The 22,612-nt window shown below is 48.5% G+C and overlaps 2 protein-coding genes across 5 annotated transcripts; one reads left to right on the top strand and one right to left on the bottom strand.

Annotated features, from left to right (window-relative positions):
• Nucleotides 1-3,057: 3,057 nt before the first annotated feature.
• Nucleotides 3,058-14,954, bottom strand: COPS3 (COP9 signalosome subunit 3). Of its 4 annotated transcripts, none has more exons than XM_086472815.1 (12): nt 14,848-14,954; nt 12,186-12,315; nt 10,407-10,519; nt 10,252-10,301; nt 9,286-9,378; nt 8,378-8,557; nt 7,029-7,169; nt 5,719-5,892; nt 4,752-4,838; nt 4,311-4,424; nt 3,644-3,724; nt 3,058-3,396 (listed from the first exon to the last, which is right to left on the bottom strand). In XM_086472815.1, the coding sequence occupies exons 1-12, from the start codon at nt 14,939-14,941 to the stop codon at nt 3,343-3,345; spliced, it is 1,311 nt and encodes a 436-aa protein (XP_086328941.1). In that variant the 5' UTR covers nt 14,942-14,954; the 3' UTR covers nt 3,058-3,342. The 4 variants fall into 4 exon arrangements, with proteins under 4 accessions (XP_086328941.1, XP_086328942.1, XP_086328944.1 ...); XM_086472816.1 differs by having other exon boundaries at nt 14,887-14,954; XM_086472818.1 differs by lacking the exon at nt 5,719-5,892 and having other exon boundaries at nt 14,887-14,954.
• Nucleotides 14,955-17,463: 2,509 nt separating this feature from the next.
• On the top strand, nt 17,464-22,525 carry NT5M (5',3'-nucleotidase, mitochondrial). Its single transcript, XM_009952958.2, has 5 exons — nt 17,464-17,727; nt 21,049-21,149; nt 21,629-21,689; nt 22,044-22,158; nt 22,368-22,525. The coding sequence occupies exons 1-5, from the start codon at nt 17,464-17,466 to the stop codon at nt 22,523-22,525; spliced, it is 699 nt and encodes a 232-aa protein (XP_009951260.2).
• Nucleotides 22,526-22,612: the final 87 nt, after the last annotated feature.

The raw sequence follows: 22,612 nt of genomic DNA, 5'->3' as shown, positions 1-22,612 counted from the left end.
AACCACTCCTGAGGAGACAGCGCTGCCTCACGCAGCAGACAACCAGCAGCCTCCCACCAGTCGGCCAGAATCGTACGTCCTGAGAAGTGACAAGAACAACACCCCCCACCCCCCCCACCCCCAAAAAAAACCTAAGGAAAAGCCGAATACAAAAGCCCTAGAGCTCATTTAAGACAAACTAAGGACGACTCGTTTGTTATCTTTATTTTCCAATAGTACATTGAAACAACTTCTCAGGACTAACCTCCCCAGGCAGTTTGGCCATGCAGAAAACAGTTCCTAGGTTATACAGATCGCCCCGGACAACACGTGCGAGGGGTGGCGGCTGTCCTCTAGACCGGAGAGGGGACGCTGTAGAGGGGGGGGGCGGCAGCTGGAGTCACGCACAAGCACGGGGCGCAATGGCAGCGCTGCGGGGGTGTCGGCGGAGGTCACCCACCGGGCTCCTGGGTGGCGGTACACAAACAGCTTCGAACCCTTTCTTCTCAGAAACATCTTCCTAGCTGCGAATGATCACTGAACTAGAGACCCCTCCTGTGGCTAAGACGTGGAATCGCACGTCTAACGCTCCCGTCAGAGCTGCATTTTGTGCCTTTGCTAATTAAGATGCAGGAAAATAGGTGCAGGATACCAAAGCATGCGCTCAGGAGGTCACGAACACATCCCGTGGCCGTGCACGACAGAAGCACAAGCCACAGGAACCCCGAGAGCCTTAAGTTTGGAGGAGCAGAGCACGCAGTGTTCTATTCGATCAAAAGTCCTTCCCCGCAATAAACCAATTAAAACCAGAAAGCTCCAGCGTTCTCCCAGCTGGCCACAGCCCATGCCGTTAGTTCCAAGACTTGAAGGAGCTACTTCATGAAAAATCTGACTTAATTTCAACAGCGTCTCAAGACACGCAGATGCCAGACTGTCTGTGTTTATCCAACTATGACTTAAAAGCCCTTCCCTGAAGCACTTCTGGTGAATGCTTTATCTACCGATTCTGCAGGTGGGACCTGACCTTGAATCTTCCACAGCAGTTTAACAGCACAACTATCCATGTTAGAAAAGGGAGCTCAGCAGTTCTCCAACTTTAAAAGCATTTGCCCTCTTAAAAACCAGATTAAGAAAAAGTGTACTATATCATTTGAAACCATTACATAGCTATTTCTACCATCTTTTTGATGCAAGCATGGATTTTACCTACTTTAGGCAAAAAAGAAGAGAAAACGTAGCTGCTGCTTGCAAGCTGCATGTATTAGGGTGCTTCTAATTCCCCAGACAGAAAGCCATCCTGCAGCTCTCCGCAGGGAAGTCCACGCTCACCGACAGGAACTCGGTATAAAAGCTCAGCCACTGCAAAGTGAACGTTTCTGGTTCTTCTCCAACTCCCCGAAAGGACCCTGCGGTCACGCTGCCCCTTGGCAACGACAGGCCACCCATCGCCTTTCTGTACAGGTGGCAGGCTGGGGTTAGGCATTTGCGGTCCCTTCTACGCCTGCCGCACGTGGCTGCAAGCGCTTCCACAACCCAGCTTTGCGCTCGAGCCCACAGCGTTACTAATCTACTCATTTAACACCTCCACAGTACCAGAGATGAAAATGGCATAAGCACGTTCAGCATTGAAACCGCCGCCGGATGAACTAGGAAAAAAAAAAAAAAACCCTTCAAGAATCATAAATATCTTTAATGACAAGACTGGTAAGGCAAGTTATGAAAAAACCCAAGATTTTGCTTTAAGATCAGGTGTAACAGTTGCTTTGAAATATGGAAGTCTCTATGATAGGAAGCACGAGTACTCAGTGGTGAGCTACTAAGACTATGGACCTATGCTGTGTTCACTACTAAACGGCTATTTTATACTCTTAAAAAGGTCATTCACCACCTAGAGAACAACCTGGGGACGTCTCTCTCCTACTAGAAAGCATACTGCTGTCACAGAGGCTCTGCTAGAATTAAGACACCAATTTTAAGTGAAAACCCCAACAGTTCTGTATCAGCACTGGAAGCACAAATGGAGCTTTTTCAACCGTGGGTGACCTCAACACGTACGAGCTTCGCACGGCAAGAGCCAGAAAAGCTTCGCTCCCACTTAGGCTCCTGAAAGAAGCTGGCAGGTTAGCAGTAGCAAGCAGCTCCTAGTCAGGCGTTTAAGTAGGAAGCGCTGGATGCCGAGCTGCTCGCGTTCTGACTTGATGACAGGTTTATTTCTGCCTGACAGTAGGAGATCTGCGCTGACATGAAGCTTTTCAAAGGTGTTTGAACAGTGAGAATCTTCAGATACACGAGAACTACAGAAAAGTAAAGAGCCCATCGATTTAAGGGGTGAGGCATTTAAAGAATCCAACAGTTTTTCTGTTTAAAATAGTGAATTAAAAAACCAGACAGCATTCCAGCAGGTTCTCTCCAAGGAAAATCCTTCATTTTGAGAGTTGTGTAGAATTCTATGGTCCATGTAGAATTATTTCCTTTGGAAACAAAGGTCTATAAGCATGGCCTTCACTGAAACTTATTCCCACTGCAGAAAACTGAACACCTTCCTGCCAATTTTATAGGAACAAAAATTTTCATTTCTTTCAGTGTCAACGACTTCCTACCCAGCATCCTTCACAACGCCAAGGCCTTCCAAACACCCCCTTGTGTAGTTCTAACAAGTTTGATCTAAGAGCAAATGGTATTAGGAGATATTTTGTACCAGAAACTAAAAATAATAAATAGCTGTCACGTTCGGATTCCCTATATTCTGATTTTCAGCAAAAAGGCCTCACAAGGACTCGTTACTACGCTCACCCTCTCGGGAAGAACAGTTCTAACGTCATTTCATCGGCAGCAGCCAGCTACACCGGGCATACGCAAATCATAATGCAGAGGATTTACTTAAAACTCCACCCCTCTCCCCCTGCCATACATAGGACAAATCTGCACTTTGAGCCAACTTTAAATACAGAATAATGAACCAGTAATTACCTTGTAAGTGAACCAACACTAGTTTGTATTCTTCCCTGAATAACACGTGGGGGTTTTTGCAGAAGAGAAAAAAAGGACTGCTACAGAAACACAGCAACATTCAAACCCTTTAAAACAAAAGGTAGATTATTTAATGCATTAACGATGTTAATCTGAAGATAAATAAATCCACAACAGACTTTTAAGTTTCTTTTGAGATTTCCTTTTTCTTTGCAGAGAATATTTCTGATATTATACAGTACTGAGAGGGTGTTCTTTTATTTTCTTAATGTCCAGGTGAAAAGCAAAGCTCAGTTCTCTCTGCTCTCTTCGTGGAACTCCTCAATGCCCTATTCCAGGCGTGATTCTTTCATAAGCTTTTACTTGAAAGCGGAGTGGCGAGCAACATTAATTTCAAGAATAACTGGATGGTTTGGTCCCTGAGTCATCTTCTTGAGAGCCCATACTCTGGAAGGGAGAGAGTTATTTCTTTTCAAAAACAGGTCTGAAGGTTTACCTTAGAGAGAGACAGTTCTTTGAAGTTAACAGGTAGGAAAATAAAGTGCATACGAAATAATGTGCACTTCCTTTTTGTTTCAAAGCATGATGTTTATGCAGGTATGATGAATATTATGCAATTAACACCGACGTTCAGTGCAACACACTCACTGCACGGAATCTCTCACGTACGCTTACAAGACACTGAATCCCTTACCTTCTGCACAAACTGAGGGTTCACAGTGATCTCTTGATCCATGGCTTTCAGTCGTTCATCAAGCTCTATACATTTCAGCATCTTAAAAATACATAAAGTTGATTACTTTGTCCAGTTTGTACACAATCTTCGAGACACTTCATGGCTGTGCTACGCTGAACCAGTAACTTTTGCCATCACAGAAGTTCCATGTCAAAATGTTCTCATCCCCCATCTCCCAAACCAAAGTGTCAGACATTTTGTAATCCCTTATTTTGATCCATGTCTTCCTAACAATCCTTTTTAACCCCACTGACAGACAGTCCCATGAGGGTCAAGCACCTCAACCTACAGGCAGGTTATCGACAGCCAGTGGAAGTGATCCTTAAAGTCTAAAACTCTAAAAACCCCACACTTTCTAATCCATTCACATCACCAACACCAAGCAGTCCATCTCCTGAAACATCTCAAGCTGTAAACAAGATACAACAGGGAACACATTGACAGCAACTGACCACCAACCCAAAGCCTTTAAATACCGGTACTGCGGAACAGTCAAATAATGGCTCACAGTCCTCACTCACTACGTGCAAGTTACCTACGCTGGCTTCTCCCAGCAGCTCTCCCATTACAGATTAAGGTTCTTCCGTAGGAATTCCAAAAGCAGATAAAATCTTAAAAGATTTACCTCCTGATCAATGTTATGAAGCATAGCTGGATTGTTATATTTTTCAGGATTATCATGGAAACAGACCATACCATCTTTCTGATTAATACTTGCAAAGATTTCACCATCTTCTATCTGGAATGAGAGAGGGTTTAACGTAAGGTATGACTAAGCGCAGAATTTCAGGTAACTACAACACACAGACTTCTTGTGGGATTGTCTTCAACTTGTTCGCTTTTTACTTCCTAACAGCTTCCCAAAGACAAACCATGCAGGCCTTCTCTTTCAAGATTTTTTGAGAACAGTCTAAACACCACAGCAGACTGACCGCGTTTCCTCCACCCTGAAGAAGAACCGTAGTTCAGCCATTCAGAACGTGCTCTGCCAACCCAAACACTTAAGAGTCTTAACATTGGGTCAGTTTTTAAACTTAGGATAGTTTAGCCAAGTCACAAGTCTTACCATGTGGAGGACATATTTTTCTGCTTCTTGGGGCCCCGACAACTGCACTCGACTTGCCATGTCTTGTAACGACAACGTTAAAAATGTCTGAAATGTAGAAAGTATCCATCCATTAAAACTAGTTGTTAAGAACTTTCCCCATCAATCCTTCATGACCCATCCAATCTTACTTTTTGAAGTCTGATGGGAAGAAACAAGTGGAACACCTAGTTATGACTTGTAAAAGCACCACGAGAGTGGAGTCAGTTCTTCCTCCAAAGACACAACTTGTTATAATGCACACGGACCAAGCTAATGGAGTCATCGCTCCGTTTCTGCAATTCCTTTTTACCCCAGACACACTCCTGCCCATCTCCAACCTCCGCCCTCACCTTTTTACACAAGATGATCGTCCGTCCCTTGAATTTCCTTCAAGAGATGCACGTATTGCGTTCCTTCTGAGGTGAGTTCTACTGCAACAAACATCATCAGAGCTCACCAAAAAGAGCTTTCCCCGATCACCTTTAAGGATTAATCTGCTCTCTAAGCTGAAGGAGCACACCACTCCACTGCTTCTGGCTTTCCTTTTACCTCAGACACTTCCAAAATCTGTCCTATTCGCTCACTCTTTTCTCATGAAGTAGCCTGTGAAGTTCAGTTTTCCTATTTTTCGACTAGAGATGAAGGTCATCAGGTAGCAGCGCTCACCACTTCTTTGATTATGTATGAAAATCTCATGGGCAAACCCCTTGGACGGACAGACCTATTGAACCGCCCTTTAAATAACGCCTAAGAAGTCAACTGAATCGGTTTTCCATATAAAGCATTTCAGCCTCATTTGTTTCAGAGACACAAATCCCAGTTTAAGCCATTTCTCCATGAAATTATTACATCATCCTTTCGCTGTGAATTGAATACATTTCAGAGAGAGACTTTTTGAGAAAAACTGACCGCAATTTCTCAGCAAAACCACCCCCCTACCTCTTACCTTGGTTAGCCTCTGAATATTCTTTTTGTAGAGAGATGACAAGCATTGCTTAACCAGCCCCATATTGTTATCCCTTGTGAATGTTTCACTGTGTTTGTTCACCAGATTTCGAAGCTCTGAGGGTTTATTGGTTGAATAAACTTGCGCTAATTCATGGTAAGCATTGCTAAGGGGCTGCAATCAGAAAAAACGAGAACCCTTCTTAACGAACAGTCTTCAACCAGCCTCACAAAATCTATGCACTGCTTCAACACTAGAAGCTGTGCAAGCATCCAAGTGAGTAGCTCAAGCACCTCGTAAGAAACCTGTGATGCCCACACGTGGCTTTATGGCAGCGACAGAGCCTCGTACGCTAAATCCATATGACTGCAACGTGAGATTTGGTAAACATCATGCCAGGACCTCTGCATGACAGCTCCAGTGACACCAGTGTACCAAGCAAACTGAATTCCAGGGCAGCAGCGTATGGACTAGTCACTGCCCACCCATCGTATCTGTTGCACCCTCTAAGACACTGTCATCCTCACTCACAATGCACCACAGCGCGGACCACAGCGAGTCAGAGGGTGAAGACTTGTTCACCTGAATTACTTTAAAATGGCAATTGTTGGAGCTTGCTTATTAGTATCTGAAGTTAGAAGGAGGTTTTTGGAACTCTTTAAAATTCCAGTCACAAATCAACAAACTCGGTGTTAAATAAGAACTAACGAACTTTTAAAATCGTGTTATTTACCTAGAATCAGAACTCCCGCTAGCAGTTTGTTTTCCACCCTATAACTCCTAATCAGAATGCTTACAGACTCCAAACTTGCAGCAGATGCTGTTATTCTTTATAAAGCTGGAGTTTTGGAATAAACTATTTTGGAATAAACTATTATATAAAATATTTTGCATTTCATACTTCAACTAGATGAAGTTGATTGTTTTTACAAGGACACTGCATATCGAAAGCCAAGTGAAATCTCAGTCTTACTTCAGTTCTGACATAAAATGCCATCAAGGGATGTGCAGTATCAGTGAGGAGAATATCAGTAAGTACTATTCAACCCTAAAGCTTTCCCAAATTCCAGTTTAAGAACCGTACTGCCAATATGAACAACACAGTTTGTTTGTAACAGATGTAGAAGTTGCCAAACAATCTTTCGCTCCGGCATACTAGAAAGGCAGCAAGAGGTTGTACCCTGGCACGTTGTGCATTCCTTCCCCTGATCTGCAACGCTAAACAGTAACATCACGTGAGGGCAGGAAAAAAGATCATTTACAAATTCCGATTAGTTGTGCTATTATTCAGCTGTGTTTGCAAGACTTACCTTAATGAATCTACCAACTATCTGGGAGGTGTATTTTGGTAGCTGCTGAACTTTGCCAAGTAGTATCAAGGAAACTAGAATATACTTTTTATACGATTCCAACATAATATGACTGACTGCCATGGCTGGAGTAGTTATTGCCTAAGCAAGAAAGAAATGGAATAGAAGTTTAGTGTACTTCCTGGTAGATCCTGGTACCTACTGCATTAACAAAAATCTCAGTTTAAGCTGCATGCAGAAAGGATACACTGAAATTCACCTTCGAGCATTAAAGCTTAACTAACTTCTGTCAAAATTAATTACCCAAAAATGTCCTAAAAAAGTAAATTCTATACAAGCTACTCAAAACATATCATGTTACAGCGATGCCTACCTTAAAATAACCCTGTTCAGATCAAATCAAATCTTCTTTCCTCGATATACATCTAAAGTTGTACTAGAAGTCACCTGTAGCTACTTGTTACCGGGAATGATTGTACAGTTCCTGTACGACCTGGATTTACACAGATCCTTAAAGAGATTTTATAAAGCTATTACATCATCAGCTCTCATATTGAAGTATGCTGAAAGAGGTCTGCAGAACAGGGAAAAGGGATTTTAGTTCACTAGGACACTGCTAGCTGACCCTTGTTTACAGAAAGGAAAAATGCCGTACCGGTTTATTTCGCCTATTTGACAGCACTTCCCTCTCATACTCACAGAGTTTTCCCAATTTTGCAATTTGCTTTCACAGAGAAAGTAAAAGCAAACAAAATATTGTCATAGCCTCGAAGAAGTGTAACTCCCCTCATAAAATTAGCAAAGGTCTCAGCAAAGCCACTGAACTATTTTTTATTTCAAGACCACACAATTCTGACCTGTCAGCCTGTGAACTGTGGCTATGCTAGCAGTAACAAGCAGGCATCTGAAAAATATTTATAGTGAGATAAATTTAACATCAACCTTTGAGTTGCATAGTTTCATGGTGCAATAGTTACTTGGCTGTAAGAGACCTTCTTAAAGGAAAACGCCTCTAAAGACAGTTCGCTTGTTCCCTCGCCTTATACACCACAGAGCTCCACGCGGGCTGCACCTTCCGTAACAGAGCCGACGCTAACCCCGCTCAGGTTTTATGTTTGACTACAACACACACGTGCTGAACCAAAAGCTGCGTGAATGATGACAGCAGCAAAGAGCTGTTAGTAGAATCATGTCCTTAAGAATGAAAATACTTGGCGGCTGCTCGTACTTTACATTAGGTTCATGGCTCCTATCGCTACCCTTGGTGGCAACTCAAAGAAGATCTGTTCTCTCAGTACCGTTACACGTGCTACTTTTGCCTTTCAATCACAGTTTACCATTAAAGTTACCTGTTCATAAAAGTAGAGTGCTCTTTCAAAGTTCTTTAGCCCAGTGTATATCATCCCACCATAGTAGTAGTAACATAAAAAGTGCTTCGCATCATATGCCCCATTCTCTTTACAAATATCCATCATGTCCACATCTAGATACGGGAGGGCAGGTTTAAAGCATTTTGCTAACAAACAGAGCTACAAGAAAATAAATCAAGTTTTCATAAATTAGCCATTTCCATTCAAATTTCCATGAGGAAGAAGTTGAAACTAAATTAACGTAGTACAATTTAGTAAATCTCAATCCTCCAAGAGTGGAAAAAAATGTGCACGTCAGTAGAGCTGTAACACAGGTTATTCATCGTGTCGTGATCTTTGGGAAACTCTCATCACCGACTGTGAACTGTTATAAATTACCTGAATCCTAAAGAAGTTAAGACTTTGACAAAGCTGCTTGACACCCCACGCCTTCCAGACTGCTGGCAGCACTAAATATTGCACTAAACATTCCTCTTCGACCCTAAATCCCAGGAGCCAAGAATGAGACAGAAGTGCAAATCCAGGCCAAAGACACCGAGACAAACATGTCTTTTGTCAAACTTGAGCAAACAGCGTCCGGATATTACACTTATACTGCCCAAGAGAAGCTGTGTGTGACTTTCAGCCCAGAGAGAAGGGATGTTAAAGGGCTTTCAGAAGTCGTCAACAAAAGCAAAGACCTGGGGACATGCACTGAACATTTAAAATTAACAGAAGGGAATTTACTTCAGTATATCATATTGTTTATTATTGGGGAAAAAAAAGAACCCACCCAAACAGTTAAAAGCCATTTCTACATTGCAATTTGTGAACATGCATTTCCCTCAAAGGCTTATAGATATTTTCTAAGCTTTCGGTCTCATAAAAAGCCCTTACGCTCCCCTTACCTGGCAGAGATCTGCGTGTATTGAGGTCAGCTGGTTTGTGTTCATCTGCATCTTGTCTATGGCTTGTCTGAGAATGCTAATTCCTCGCAGGGGCTGTCAGAAATTACATCTCTTTCAGATAATTTCTCATAGATGGCAGCACATTGGATCTTATGTTGACACTTACAAATGAAAAATAACACTAATTGACAGGTTCCGTTAGGTGATAGTTAACTTGAGGTTCCCTTCTTGTAGGATACTGCAGTCTCTCAGAAAATAAGTTTAACCTTGGCTATAGAACTCCTCCTGATAAACTAAATAAAGTCATCAATTCTGCTCCACAAAGCCAACCTCATCGGGAACACAGCAGTTTGTATCGATAAGAAAACCCTTCTTGACTCCACGGCGCTACCTAAACTCCCACCAAATAGCAAAGGCAAGGCTCTCGTTTTATTCCATCGCGACCAGATTCGATCTCTACTTTTATCTCAGGCTAGATTTCACCAAAGTGGCTTGAAAAAGCCAGTACCTCAGCAACAAAAACACTGGTGAGATTTTTTAAACCAGTTTGCTTCACATTTTAAGGCATTTCATCGAGAACATTATGTAACACTGGTGAGAATAACACTGAAACCAGCACCACCGACTCACCAGCGCTAATAACTTTTGTGGCTTTCTCCTACTCTCGCACCCATTGTTTGAAGAATATCCTCGGTACTACAGATTTCCTAGTTTGTGTGTGAGAGCGTGTTTTTAGGTGACTCTTCCCCCCCCCCCAAATTTATCTTCCTTACATTTTTCGTAAAGAAATCTTAAAATCTTGGGTTCGGGTCACTAGCTCTCAGTAAACTTAACAAGTAAGGAGCTGCACAAAAATACTTAACGTGAAGTTAGTGGCAAATCTTTATGGAGTAAGAGACTGGTAACATCCCCTTTGCGAGCTTGGCCTTGGAGGTAGCTTATTTGTACTGGATGACACTTGCTCACCTGTTTTCTCTCCACAAGGGCATTTGTTAACTGGTGGCACAGGCCAGCAACTAAATGTGGTAAAAAACAAACAAACAAAAAAACAACACAGTGAAAAAATCAGTACCATCAAGCTATCAAAAAACATGTAAAGTCTGTAAGGAAGCTTAACTTACAAGTGTCTGTTGCATATCTAATGTGTTCCCCATTACAAGTGCTGATAAAAAGCTGCACCTGTGAGAATAATGTTTCGAAGTCAGGGATGCTGGGCATAGAAAACTTCACAAACCTAAAACAGACAAACGAATAAACAAAAGGTTTAGCGCTAAACATCTGGAGATGAATAAAAAGCTTCATCTTCCTCGCTCAGTCTCCGCAGACGCGTGAAGATGCTCGCAAACGAATCCAAAGTGTTTATGACAGATGGCCCACGATTTCCCCAGGAGCTGCACAGCATTTGAAAATGGGCTTTCCGTGCACACCCCCACTCTCCATCTAGTGCAAACTGCGATTTAGGACAAACTCTGGCAAACAGAGATCATTTCTCTGGTACAACAGTTACAATCACAACAGAAACGCTGGCTAACGATGAGGAACCGCAATACTCGGCCACACAACCCCTCTGGACACTTTTGCCTGTCCTACAGCCATCTCCTGCTTGCACGTGCTCAACATGCCTCAACTATTAAATTACTACATGTGTATCTCTTGTCAGGAGCTCCTTCTCTTCACTTCCAGTCTCTCTCCGTCTCAGGTAGTTCCTTAGCACCCTCCAGGCTGCAGCCTTGCACTCTGCCGCTTCTGGAAGGTGAACTGTGAGCGGCAGGCAACGAAAACTCCAGCTGCGCAGCCTACCAACGTGCAGCAAAAACTGTTTACTGCTGCTGGGAGGTACCCAGCCCTGCAGCCGCTGCCCACCGTCACGTGCGGGTCAAACCCACCCAGATCCCGACCCACAAGGCTTACGACCGCCCAGGTCACACGCTGCCACCCCCTTCCCCGTCTCTTCAGAGAGTCTCATCCTACCAGCGCAGGAGTTTGCCTTGCCTCAGGGTCAGCCAGGGGACGTTTCCTATACGCTCCACTGGTACCATCTCTTCAAACACTACATTTCACACACTATTTCTTACAAACAGTTGCTTCCTTCCTCCACCTGTTTCAATGACTGTTGTCACATACCCCACGATACGATTCTCCTGCTAATGCAGTACCGATGTCCTGCTTTTTGTAAACTCCAGAGTGTATTTTCATGAGATGCCAGTGAACCGTAACACTAAGAGCATTATCTCTAAGTACTACAGTCATTTCGTTTCAAAAGGGGCGTAGAACAAGTACAACAACTCTGAACTTTCCTTTAAAGGAGAGCTTCAAAGTAATAGCGGAACATGTAGATGCTTCAGTTGCAGTTAAGTACAGCGAGAGACAACATTTTGAGCTTCAGGGCCAAATATCGTTACCCTACCTCAGCATCACCAAGGCAATTCAAGTATTATCTTAAACTACAGACAGCCCCAAAAGCCTCAGCGCTGTCTAGAGACAGATACCCAAGAATGTGATAAGAATCCATGCTTCACTGGAAAAAAAAGTGTTGCTTCATGCTTACAGCTCATAGCACTAATGTCCCGCCAATTAGAAGTTAGTTTCATGCCTTTTTCCTGAACATGTATGGAAAAATACATGTATGGAATAGATGCAGCCTGAAGGAAAACAACCCCCCAATATTACCATTTGACAGTAATGGCATTTACAAGCTCCAGAGGTTTTTCTTCTTTTAAAAATACAAATTTGCCTTGGCACTTTTATTAATAAAACATGCATCACGGACAGAAATGAAGCACCATTCTAAGAAATGCAGATCGAAAACATTTATGTCCAAAAGAAAAACATCTGGGTGACAATTCAGCATGTTGTCCAAAGTTTTAATACTAAGATACTCAGGAGAAAGCAACACTTACAAGACAGCAAGAACACCTAACGAGTGTTCCTGCACATCCAGGGCACCAAGCACTGTATCCAGATGGGAAAGATTTTTTGCTAGCAGTTCTCCGCTTTTATTGATCAGTTCACAAAGCTGGGTCATTTGCCCTGAAATACAAAACATCGTTGTCAAACTCTGACCATCAGAGAACGCTCCCACACTCCCTTACACCTTGCTTCCCTGTACAACCTGAGGAAAGCATAGTACCACCCAGAGAATTTACTTTTCTTTAACAGGCGCTAGTTTTCAACGTGAGAGGGACCCACTGTAGGTTTTCCCCAAGGTGACAGCTAAGCTTCTGGCCGTTGGGATCACAAAGGAGGCGCTCCGAACACCGACACCACAGGAAAACAGCATCGTCTCCCCTCGTTAAAGAGGGGCTTCAGGGTATCGTATCAACGCCAAGCTCCACCAAAGCCAAGCCTACCAAACTTTGACCAGTATACTGCGATGCAAGATTTTGTCTCGTGGATAAATTTACCTGCACTTGTGCCTTCTAGGTGTTATAAGGGAAAAAACAAACCAGTCCCAGAAATAGTTTCCTCCACTTCCTGAAAAAGCCCAACACCAGAGCTGGCTCCTTGCAGCTTCTCAAGGGCCCTATCCACTTTTCAGGTCTGCCCGTTAGCATTTTTTTTGAAGTAGACATTAAAATTCCAACTAAGTACCGACAAGAAAAGTTTTTTTTAAAAAATCTGTTCTTAAATTGACTTTGTATAGTTAAAACTACGGTGTTATTCTATTTATTGTGAGCTATGAACACAGCATGAAAGGCAACTATTTTGAATGAGGAAGGTATGGTAAGCCCCCCCCCCCAAAACCTTACAAAGAAAGCAGACCAATCATCATGAATTGCTTTCAAACTCTTCCTCCCCCTCGCAATTACTTGAACTAAAACTATGTCTTTCTGAAGCAGTCTTGTTTCAATGCTCAATCCTTGCAGATTAGAGAGAAAAAAACAGTGGTTCCCTCACCCTTACAAAAATCTTTATAAAATGAGGAATAGAGCCTCCATTCATAGAGATTTACACTTCCCTCAAGCCTCTGGCCCTTCTCCTTTGAAAAAGAAAACCTGGGAAGCCCTAGCACTGAAACCTTAGCTTGGAAGCGACAGAGGGATCCAAAGTTCCAAATAGGGGACCAGAGCCCAGGAACTCCAGAAACTCATCCCCAAAACTGCTCCGTCCACAGGGAATTAAAACTCCAGGCATAAGCATGGAAAGGAACAGAGCTTGGAAAACGCTCTGTGGTTTGATAACAGTATTCAAGCATCGTCCAACCTTAGTTCTGGAGTCCTCTCTAGCAGAGAAACTCATCGATTCTACAGCTATCACCTAGCATTCCTCTAAAACACAAAGCAGAACACCCCCAAACAACCCTCTACCCACAAACACGCACTGAACTTACACTGCAAGCAGAAAAAACCCCACCAGGCCCAACTAAATGTCCCTTTATGTCACGTCCCACACAGCCAAGTGCTGCTAACCAGAAACCAACACCACCACAAGCACACAGACCCCTCCAGTGTGCAGCCTGTCTGGTGTCTGGATTTACTTTCTCCCAGAGAACGCCTATCTGGCTCATCCCCAACGGGAGAACTTCCATAGTCAACCAGGCTCCCCTTGAACCTTTTGCATCCACAAAACCTTCTAATAAAGAGACTAAGCTACACAAAGACTGATCTTTCACCTGGTTTGTACCCATACCTTGCAGGTATCTGACATCCCCACTAAAAATACTCTATATTTAGTAAGATAAACCAAAGTAAGAGAAAGCTGGAGCTCCACCCGAAAGTAACTGCCAGGGATAAAGCCTGGGGCCATAGAGAAAAGCATCGATTTTTGATCAGTTCCAGGGATCAAACATCCCACGCAGAGAAACACTCAGAACACATTTCAGGAAGCATCACTACAGACAGAAAGTTCAAGAACCAGGAAACGCTGTGCTCACACACAGGAAAATTAGGAGTTTGGCAAGGAAACTAAGGAATTCTAACTACGGTTATTAAAATACTTTCTGAACACTTGGTTATGGCAACTCTGACATACAGTCTCAAGCCTCCTATCGTGCTTTTCTGTGGTGAGGCAGGACGCTTCCGTCCATACTCTACTTTGTCCCCAGGAGGTAACGTTTCTGAAATGTATTTTAAAACACACATGCCACAACCTGCACGCTCACCAGTTCGGTGACAGGCTGGGCTATATAATCCTAGTTAAAGTCCCCGCGATGCCTACTCCTCCCCCCCTTGATTTTCAAGGCTCAAATTTTAGCACGGCCACCGGTGCCGGCTTCATTCCGCTCACCCGGGACCTCCAGCTCCCCAAACCCACTACCTCGCCGCTGCCCTGGGAGAGAAAGCGCGGAGCACCGCGAAGGGCACAGCCGGCCCCTGTCAAACCCCTCCGCGATCCCTCCTCGGCCTCTTCGGCGAGGGGAGCCCTGCATTACAGCCCAGCAAGGGCCCTCCCAGCCCCCCCCCCCGCCCCCCATAGGGGGAGCAGGACCCGCGACCTGAGGGAGAGCCGTGAAAGGCGGCAGGCCCCGACCCGCCCCCCACATCCCAGCCGCGCCGGGCCCGGCGGGTTCCACCGGCGGCCGCCGCCGCTGCCCCCTTTCCTCAGGCCCCGCTGGTTCCCCACCGCCGCCCGGGCCCACACGCGGCCTCTCCCCGCGGTCACCTTGGGCCGAGAGCTGCCGGACGCTGTTGACGAACTGCTCCAGGGCCGACGCCATCTTGGCGGCTGGCGGCGGGGCCGCGCGCGCGCTGCGGGCGGGGCGAGAGAGAAGGCGGAGGATGCGGGGCCCGGGGGGGGGGGGGGAGGGAAAAGAAGCGGGAAGGAACCGCCGCTACCTTCCAGCCAATCAGTCGCCGCTGCGGGGGGGGGGCCCCCCCACGCCCGCCGCGGCGCGTCACTTCCGCCGCTCCGCTAACTCTCGCGAGAACCGCGGTTGCTAGAGCAACCACGGCCCGCCCGGAAGTGTCGACTTCCTTCCCCCCCCCCCCCCCGCCCCAGTGTCAAAGCACAAGGGAGGCCCCTTTCGGCGGGAGAAGCCGTGACTCAGCAGGGGCGGGGGGGGTTGGTGACGTCATGATGGCGTCACCCGCTGAGGGCGCCGGGTCGCGGTGTGAGGGGCGGAGGCCCGGCGTCCCGCCGGGCCTCCGCCCCTCACACCGCGACCCGGCGCCCTCAGCGGGTGTTGAAGGCCCGCCCGTGTGCTGTCGTCCCTTCGAGCCCCTCCCGGTGGGGGCTGCCGTCGGATTCTGCGTAACATTAACCCGTAACTCGGCTTCATTCGGTTTAGAGAAGCGGAAACGCATTTTCCGTCCCCGCAGGAGCCGAGGCGGTGGAATAACGCGGCCCTGAGGTGCTGCGGGCAGGGCATTTGTCAGGCTGAAAGAGTTAAACCCCTGACAATCCCTGACTTAAGAGACATCAAAACTTTACTTGCGTTTTCCCTGAGTTTTTCTTCCCCTGCAAGGATGGTTTTAGCTGTTTGCTGAGCAAAGCTGATAAATAGGGAACATCTTGCCGGACATTAAGGAGACAAAGCTCCAGACATCAAGGAGACCCCTCTAGTACAGGACTGATTGTTACAAAAGGTTGCAGCAGAAAAGGGGCCCAGGCTTGTGTTCCAGAAGAAGGATTCAACTAGCGGACAGGGTGAGGAAGACTATGAACGCTGGGAACTCATCACCATGAGACTGCCCTTCTCAGGAAATCTGATGAATATGTATGATTTTTGTGTATATGAACTGACGTGTTTTGCTAACCCTTTGGAGCACGGATGGAAGGAGCCATCCCCTGTGCTGCCCGGCACCGTAATAAAGAATCCCTGCTTAATAACACTGAGTTGTTCCTGAGTTTTCTTTGAGTCGGTTGAAATCCCATTCCTTGCAATAAACAAGCCGCCGGTGCAAGGGAAAGCAGAATAGAGGCTTGAAACTCCACTTGTTCCCCCTCCCAACCTCACGGTTCCACCACCATGTCCAGCCTGGCTGCAGGTCCTTCCTTCACGCACGCCGTGACCTTCCCCAAATCGTTTGATCTTTACAGTTTGCCCTTTCTGTGACACAAGGACAATCTATTCCGCTGGAAAACATTCTGGAATCGAAAGATGAAATATTTTGGAACCGCTAAAGCCGTATGATTGCTGTCGACCAAAATCTTTTCTTTCCCAGCTCAGCAGTTGCCTAATCCCGTTAGTCACACTCTGAGGCCTCCCCCCTTCTTGAGCGGCTTTAATCCCCACGGTGGTGTTTGACCAGAGCGATCTTTGGTCCTGTGTCAGAACACACAGACCTTCACGGCGTGCTCTCAGCGCTTCTTTTGGGTCCAGATATCGTCTTTTAAGGGTTCCCATCACCCGCGGGGACAGAGCTGTGTCACACCGAGCGAGACCCTGGGCAGAGCGCGCTCCCTCCCCACAAATGAGTAGAAAGGGGTTTATTTCATGTCAAGGCTTAGCTGCAAAAGTCACCGTGTTAGATACGCCCCCAAACCACACCGTGGACCCCAAAACACACCCACCACCTGCTCCAGGCAGAGCATGGAGGCAGGGAGGGGACGCCGGCAGGGAACGGGGAGGAGAAGAAGGGTCCGCAGCAGCCAAGGGGAGATGGAGCAGCGGCGTGGAGCGCCCCTGAGGCCGAGAGCTGGGGAAACTGAGGCAGGGGCTCGCCACCCCACCACCTCGCCGAGCCCCCCCAGCTCCGGGGAAGGGGAGGGAGCGGGGCTGGCACCGGCTTAAAGCGGGGCGGGAGGCGCGGTAGAGCCGCACCGTCGTAGGGCGCTTGTGCCGCTTTAAGGCGGTGCCGCCGCCGCTCCGGGCTCGGTCAGACACCGGGAAGAGGAACTGGGCTTTGCACTGCCGGGTCGGGGCGATCGCACCGCCGGGCACCGGGCGGCCCCGCTCCGTTTCCCACCGCCCGCCGCCGCCGCCCTCCCTTGCTGCCGCCGCCGCCGCCGTTGCTCGCTCCGCGCTCGCTGCGAGGGAGGGATGGAGGGGCAAAAGGCGCTGGGGGGCGAGGACGGGCCTTTGCATCCCCAGCACCCCCTTTGCACCCCCTTTGCAGCCCCTCTGCTCCCCGTCGCCTCCCCCTTGCAGCCCCCCTGCTCCTTCCTTCTGCTGCAAGGCGACGCGCTCGCCAGGGCCGCCTGCTTGCAGGGTGCGTGCTTGAAATAAAGCCCCCCCCCCACCGCTGGGAGAGACCCCCCCCCCCCCCAAATCCCCTACCCCGAGCCCTCCTCTTCACCATGATTTTGCTGAGCAGCATCTTGCACCTTCGGCCTCGACGCTGCGGCCCCTTCGCAGGGCTGGGCAGGGGGGTCGCCCCCACAGCGGGGTCCCGCAGGGCTCTACGGGTGCTGGTGGACATGGACGGGGTGCTGGCTGACTTCGAAGGAGGCTTCCTCAAGAAGTTCAGGGCCAGGTACCCCGACCAACCCTACGTTGCCCTGGAGGACCGGAGGGGCTTCTGGGTGTCGGAGCAATACGGGCGCCTGGGACCTGAGCTGAGTGTGAGTCTGTGCATCCCCCCGGCTCTGCGCGTGGCTCCTGTTCGCTCCGCGGGACCCACTGGGCCCCAGTTTGTGGGTGCAGCGCTGGGGAGGGCTGCGGGTGCTGGTCGGAGCTCCCGCTGAAACACAGGTACCGGTCTGCACGCAGGAGGGCTTCCAGCAGTGCCTTTTGGTTTTCCCAGAAATCCAGCATTTTTCATGCACATCTTTCTGGTTTTTTTTCCCTGCATGCATGGATGGAGACAGATGCAAGGAAAGGAGTTCTTTCAGAACATCTATTTTAAAATACCCCCGATTGCATAGCTGGGTTTTTCTAGCTTTTCTGATTTGGCCAAGCTGCCTGGATTGATACCATTCCTAAACGGATTATTTAGTTCCTCAACAGCAATGTGAGGGGTGGGACGCAGCAGAGAAGTTGAGAGCAAACCATGCAATGGATGCTTGATGTGAGGGCTTGCTCATAAAACCAACCCCAAGCCCTCCCATGCCTGAAAATTATCGTATTCATTTTAATAATTAAAGCCTAAAAGCAGAAGCTCTCTTTGCGTGATGCTTTATCATCCGACGAAGGGCTCAGTGCTGCAGAAAGTCGGTTTCTGCCTCTGCAAGTTCCCCTCTCGATGGGATGTCTGGTCTCGTCTGCGGATTGCAGTTGCACTAGTTGAAAGGTGTTACAGCAAATAAAGGTACTCTTGTCGTTAGCGGTATGGTGCCTTCAAGGAAGGGAGCGTGTGTAAGATCCTAAACAGCTTTGACGAGCGGAAGGAGTAACGTGTCCTCTCTAGCTGGGATTGGTGAAAGAGAAATGGAGGACATCATTCATGCAGTAAGGCAGATGCTAAAAGTTTGGCAGCGGTGATGCATGGTAACTCTTTTTTTTTTCTCCCTGATCTTAACTACTTTGGATGTGTTAAATGAAGTGAGCTCATCTTGTGTTTGCAGTGATCACGGAAAACCACCAAAACCTTGGGCTGGACAAGTAGCAAAACTTCCAACCTCAGGGCAGCCCTGATTTCACCCGTGGTTTTAGATGAGGGATAAAGAGAGTAGGAGCCGCTCTGCGGCTACGGGCACACGGGCCATTCCAGTCCCCCCTCGTTGGAGAGCACCACTGACCTGCTGTGGGACACCAGAAAATAGAAGCCAAAGAGCCCAACGAGCTGAATGTCCCAGCTCTGAAAGGGAGAAGAGCAGCTCAGCAATATGCCGAGCACACAGACCTGGAAGGATGGGGAGCCCCGGACAGACAGGGAAATTGCTCATGGGGAGAGATAAGAAGAAGGAAATCGAGGGTCTGTCCTGCCTGGCATGGAGTGGGATTCCCAGCCTGGGGGATTTTTCCATGTGCCGGGCAGCGTGCTGGCTGCGGTGCCGCAGGGAGTTATTCTGGCTCTGGGAGCGGGTCTGTTGTTCAAGATGAGCTTAGTTCTTCCCCCATCGAGCTTGATTGCCAAATGCTTTTTGACATAAGTGGAAGGAGAATAGCTAAGGAAGTCCTTGCTGTAAGAAAACACTTCAGCGCAGTTTGAAGTGCTTTGCTGCACCGGGCTGCATTTCTGAGATGTCTCTTGTGCAACTGCAGTCAGGATCTTAAAAATAAAACATCGTTGCTCGCCGGTTTAAGGCAGAGCAACTGGACTTTGAAAGTTTGCCTGGCCCCGTGGCAAACTGTTAGGGTAGCTGTTCTCGTCACGGTGCCAGGAGGCATTTCTGCTGGAGCTCTTGCTCCGAATCAATGTGTTTAATTTTGAACACGTATGAAGAAGGTTTTTCTTCCCTCCTCTGACCCACCGATGTTTTCTGCGGCTCAGGCAAAAGGGAAGAGTGCAACGTTTGATCTGAGTAATCTCTCCTTTTAAGTTGGGTGGCTGGTCTTCTCATGTTATCTGGGACTTTTTGGAGAAATACAGGGTTGGGTTCTGGCACGCCATGTTAAATGCTCAGCGCCCAAATCCGTAATGAGTTCATGCATCCATCTTCTGAGAGCAGGCGAGGTACGCAGCCAGCGTCTTGGCACAGGCAGCCAGCAGGATGAAGCAGACCATGACTCCCCGAGTGAGCTCTGTGTTTGCTCTGGGACGTTGCTGCCCTGAGCCTGGAGTTCCCAGCAAAGCCCCAGTTACTCGTGGTTGCCTGCTTTCTTTGCCCAGTACAGGCGTAACGTGGTGGTTACCCACTAGATTCCTGCTGGTCAGGCAGGAGGGAGCTGCAAGTCTAGCTGGCACATCAAACCAGCCTATTTGTTGCTATGAGCTGTAAGAACCAGCACATAACTGTCACCATGGCTGCTCTCCCTTACCCTGTGCGATATAAGAAGGCCAGGAGGAGCTTAAAGTTCCTTTAGTCCCTATTCCCCTACCTCAAATAAAGAAACCAAGGTGCTCAAACCCCAGACCGATCCTTCAGGGCAGGGCTCCCTTCAAAACTTCTCCCAGCCACAACTGCAGCTCCTGGGCTGCCTTGCAACGCCGGGACGGGGCTGCTTCCTCTGCCCGCAGCCGCCTCGCAGCGCTCCCAGGCTCTCCTCCCCGAGGACCCCGTGCCTGTGCAAAATAATTGCTTGGCTTGGCGGCTGACAAACCGTTACCTGTCCAAGGGAGCGCAGGTTGGAGCTGTGTTGGACCCATCGCGGGCAGCTCCTGGACTCTGCCCTCATCCCAAGGCTTTGTTCCCCGTGGTGTCTCTCTGCTCTGCTCTCCCTTTGCACTAGTGCACCCCGGCTGCCAACCTGGGCGTTGTTTCAAACCCTTGCCTGGAGGTGCTGCCTTTGCCTGGTAGACCTTGCCCAGGCATTCCTGAGGAAGAGCATCTGCATTCACCCTGACATGCATTTCATCCTATAATATACTTTCTTCTCCTTTGAGAGCAGCCCGGCTGCTATTTTAAGTGATCTGATTGAGACAAATAGGCCAGACAGCATCTGGAGCTGAACAGCATCACGTTACAGCAGGGCCGTGGCAGCCAGATCCCTGTGGAAGTGTCCCTCCGGACGCAGACCTGGGATTTGTTTCAGTTCTGGACAGTCTCTTGTGTTTTGCCTTGAAGAAACGTGCTGCTGCCTCTGTGTCTGGGGCTGCACAGGCAAAACCAAGACTGCTCCAGGGCATCTCTGACCTAAATTGTATGGGGTGGGTGCAGGTTGGCAAGTGGGGAACAGAAGCACCCACAGAGGCAAGGCGGATCAGCAGGAGGGGACCGGAGCCAGCGCTCCCACCTCTCTCACTGTCACCATCCTCTGTCCTAACAAAGGATGGGGAAGATGCACGTGTAAGAAGAGTAGCAAGAAGCCCTGTGCAGTAACCACTCTCTTTCCCCTCACAGGAGAAAGCCATCAGCATCTGGGAATCCAAGAACTTCTTCATCGAGCTGGACCCGCTCCCTGGGGCTGTGGAAGCTGTGAAGCAAATGGCAAATTTGGCAGAGTGAGTAGGAACCTGCCCACGGTGCCTGGGGGTGGACGGGAGAGCAGCAGTGGCTTTGCAGGCTCCTCCGCCTCCTGGCAGAAGCGCTGAATACAACATCAGCATTAAAAATACCTCCCAGCCTGCCAGGCATGGAAGGAAGGAGAAGGCTTTGACTCCTGGAGCAGTCACCAAGAAAATCAGCTTGTGCAGCCCTTTCCCTTCAGCTCTCTGCAAGGGTGGTGAAAAGGGGAACATGCTTGTGCCGCGGGTGTTGGTACACTTCCTGGGGGTGGGATCCTACAAGAAGGGGGGTTAACGTCTTAAATCATCCCAGTTTGATCTGTGTGTGGCGGGGGGTCTGCTTTGAGCACCTGCCTGCTCAGGCACAGAGTGAGGTCTTCCAGAGGCAGCCAGTTCTATCTTGAGGAGGAGCAGGGTCGGATCGGTGTGCTTGGCCACCGAGTGACACTCTGCCTCTGTTTTTCTCCTTGTGGCAGCACCGATGTGTTCATCTGCACAAGCCCGATCAAGAAGTACCGCTACTGCCCTTACGAGAAGGTGAGCAGGTCCGAATCCCAGCTCCCCCTCCCCTGCCTCTGCTTGCCCAGCTGTAAAACGGCAGCGATATTTCCCTGCTCCACCGGTTTTGTTCCTACGCATCTTTGCAGAGCGGCAGCTCCGCCGTTCGCGTGCACTGAAGCGCTCGGTCTTACTATTTCATCGTGATGTCAGAAGCTGCTTGGCTTTAAAAGAACTTGTGCTCCAGCAGCATCCGAATCCTTCCCGCTAATGAACTTATTAAGAGAGATGTCCTCCCTGCGTGGGGGCCAGGGCTTGCTGCTGCTCCACCAAGCAGCCCCTGCCCCGTCCATCAGCATTCCCTGTGTTCATCGCTCACCTCTCACCTTCCAGTATGCCTGGGTGGAGAAGCACTTCGGCCCCGAGTTTCTTGAGCAGATCGTCTTGACGCGAGATAAGACGGTGGTTTCTGCTGATCTGCTTATAGATGACAGACCTGATATAACAGGTAAGGGAGGTGGGGGGGGTGGCAGGAGTGACCGGAGGCAGCCCCGAGGGGCAGTCGACATCCAGGGGTGATGGGCACTGATCCCTCCCTGTTTGGTTAGGCTTTCCCTGGGGGGTTGTGTCCCCAGGCTCCTCATGTTGGCGTAGGATCAACCTCTGTCTCTCACGGAGGGGTTGTCCAGAGAGCCGACCTCTCTCCTTGCTTTCCAGGAGCTGAGCTGAACCCCAGCTGGGAGCATGTGCTCTTCACAGCCTGCCACAACAAGCACCTGCAGCTGAAGCCCCCCAGCCGCAGGCTGCAGTCCTGGACAGACGACTGGAAGGCCATTCTGGACAGCAAACGCCTCCCACCCGGCCAGGCTGCCTAAACACCAGCCTCCCGTGGCCACTCAGGGCTGCAGCCACTCGCTCGTGTCCCTGTGGAGTCCTGCTGGAGGCTGAAACTGCGGATGGAC

This window comes from Leptosomus discolor, chromosome 14 (genome assembly GCF_034619465.1).
Source record: "Leptosomus discolor isolate bLepDis1 chromosome 14, bLepDis1.hap2, whole genome shotgun sequence".
NCBI lineage: Eukaryota > Metazoa > Chordata > Aves > Leptosomiformes > Leptosomidae > Leptosomus > Leptosomus discolor.
This window is presented reverse-complemented; position numbering and strand designations above follow the sequence as displayed.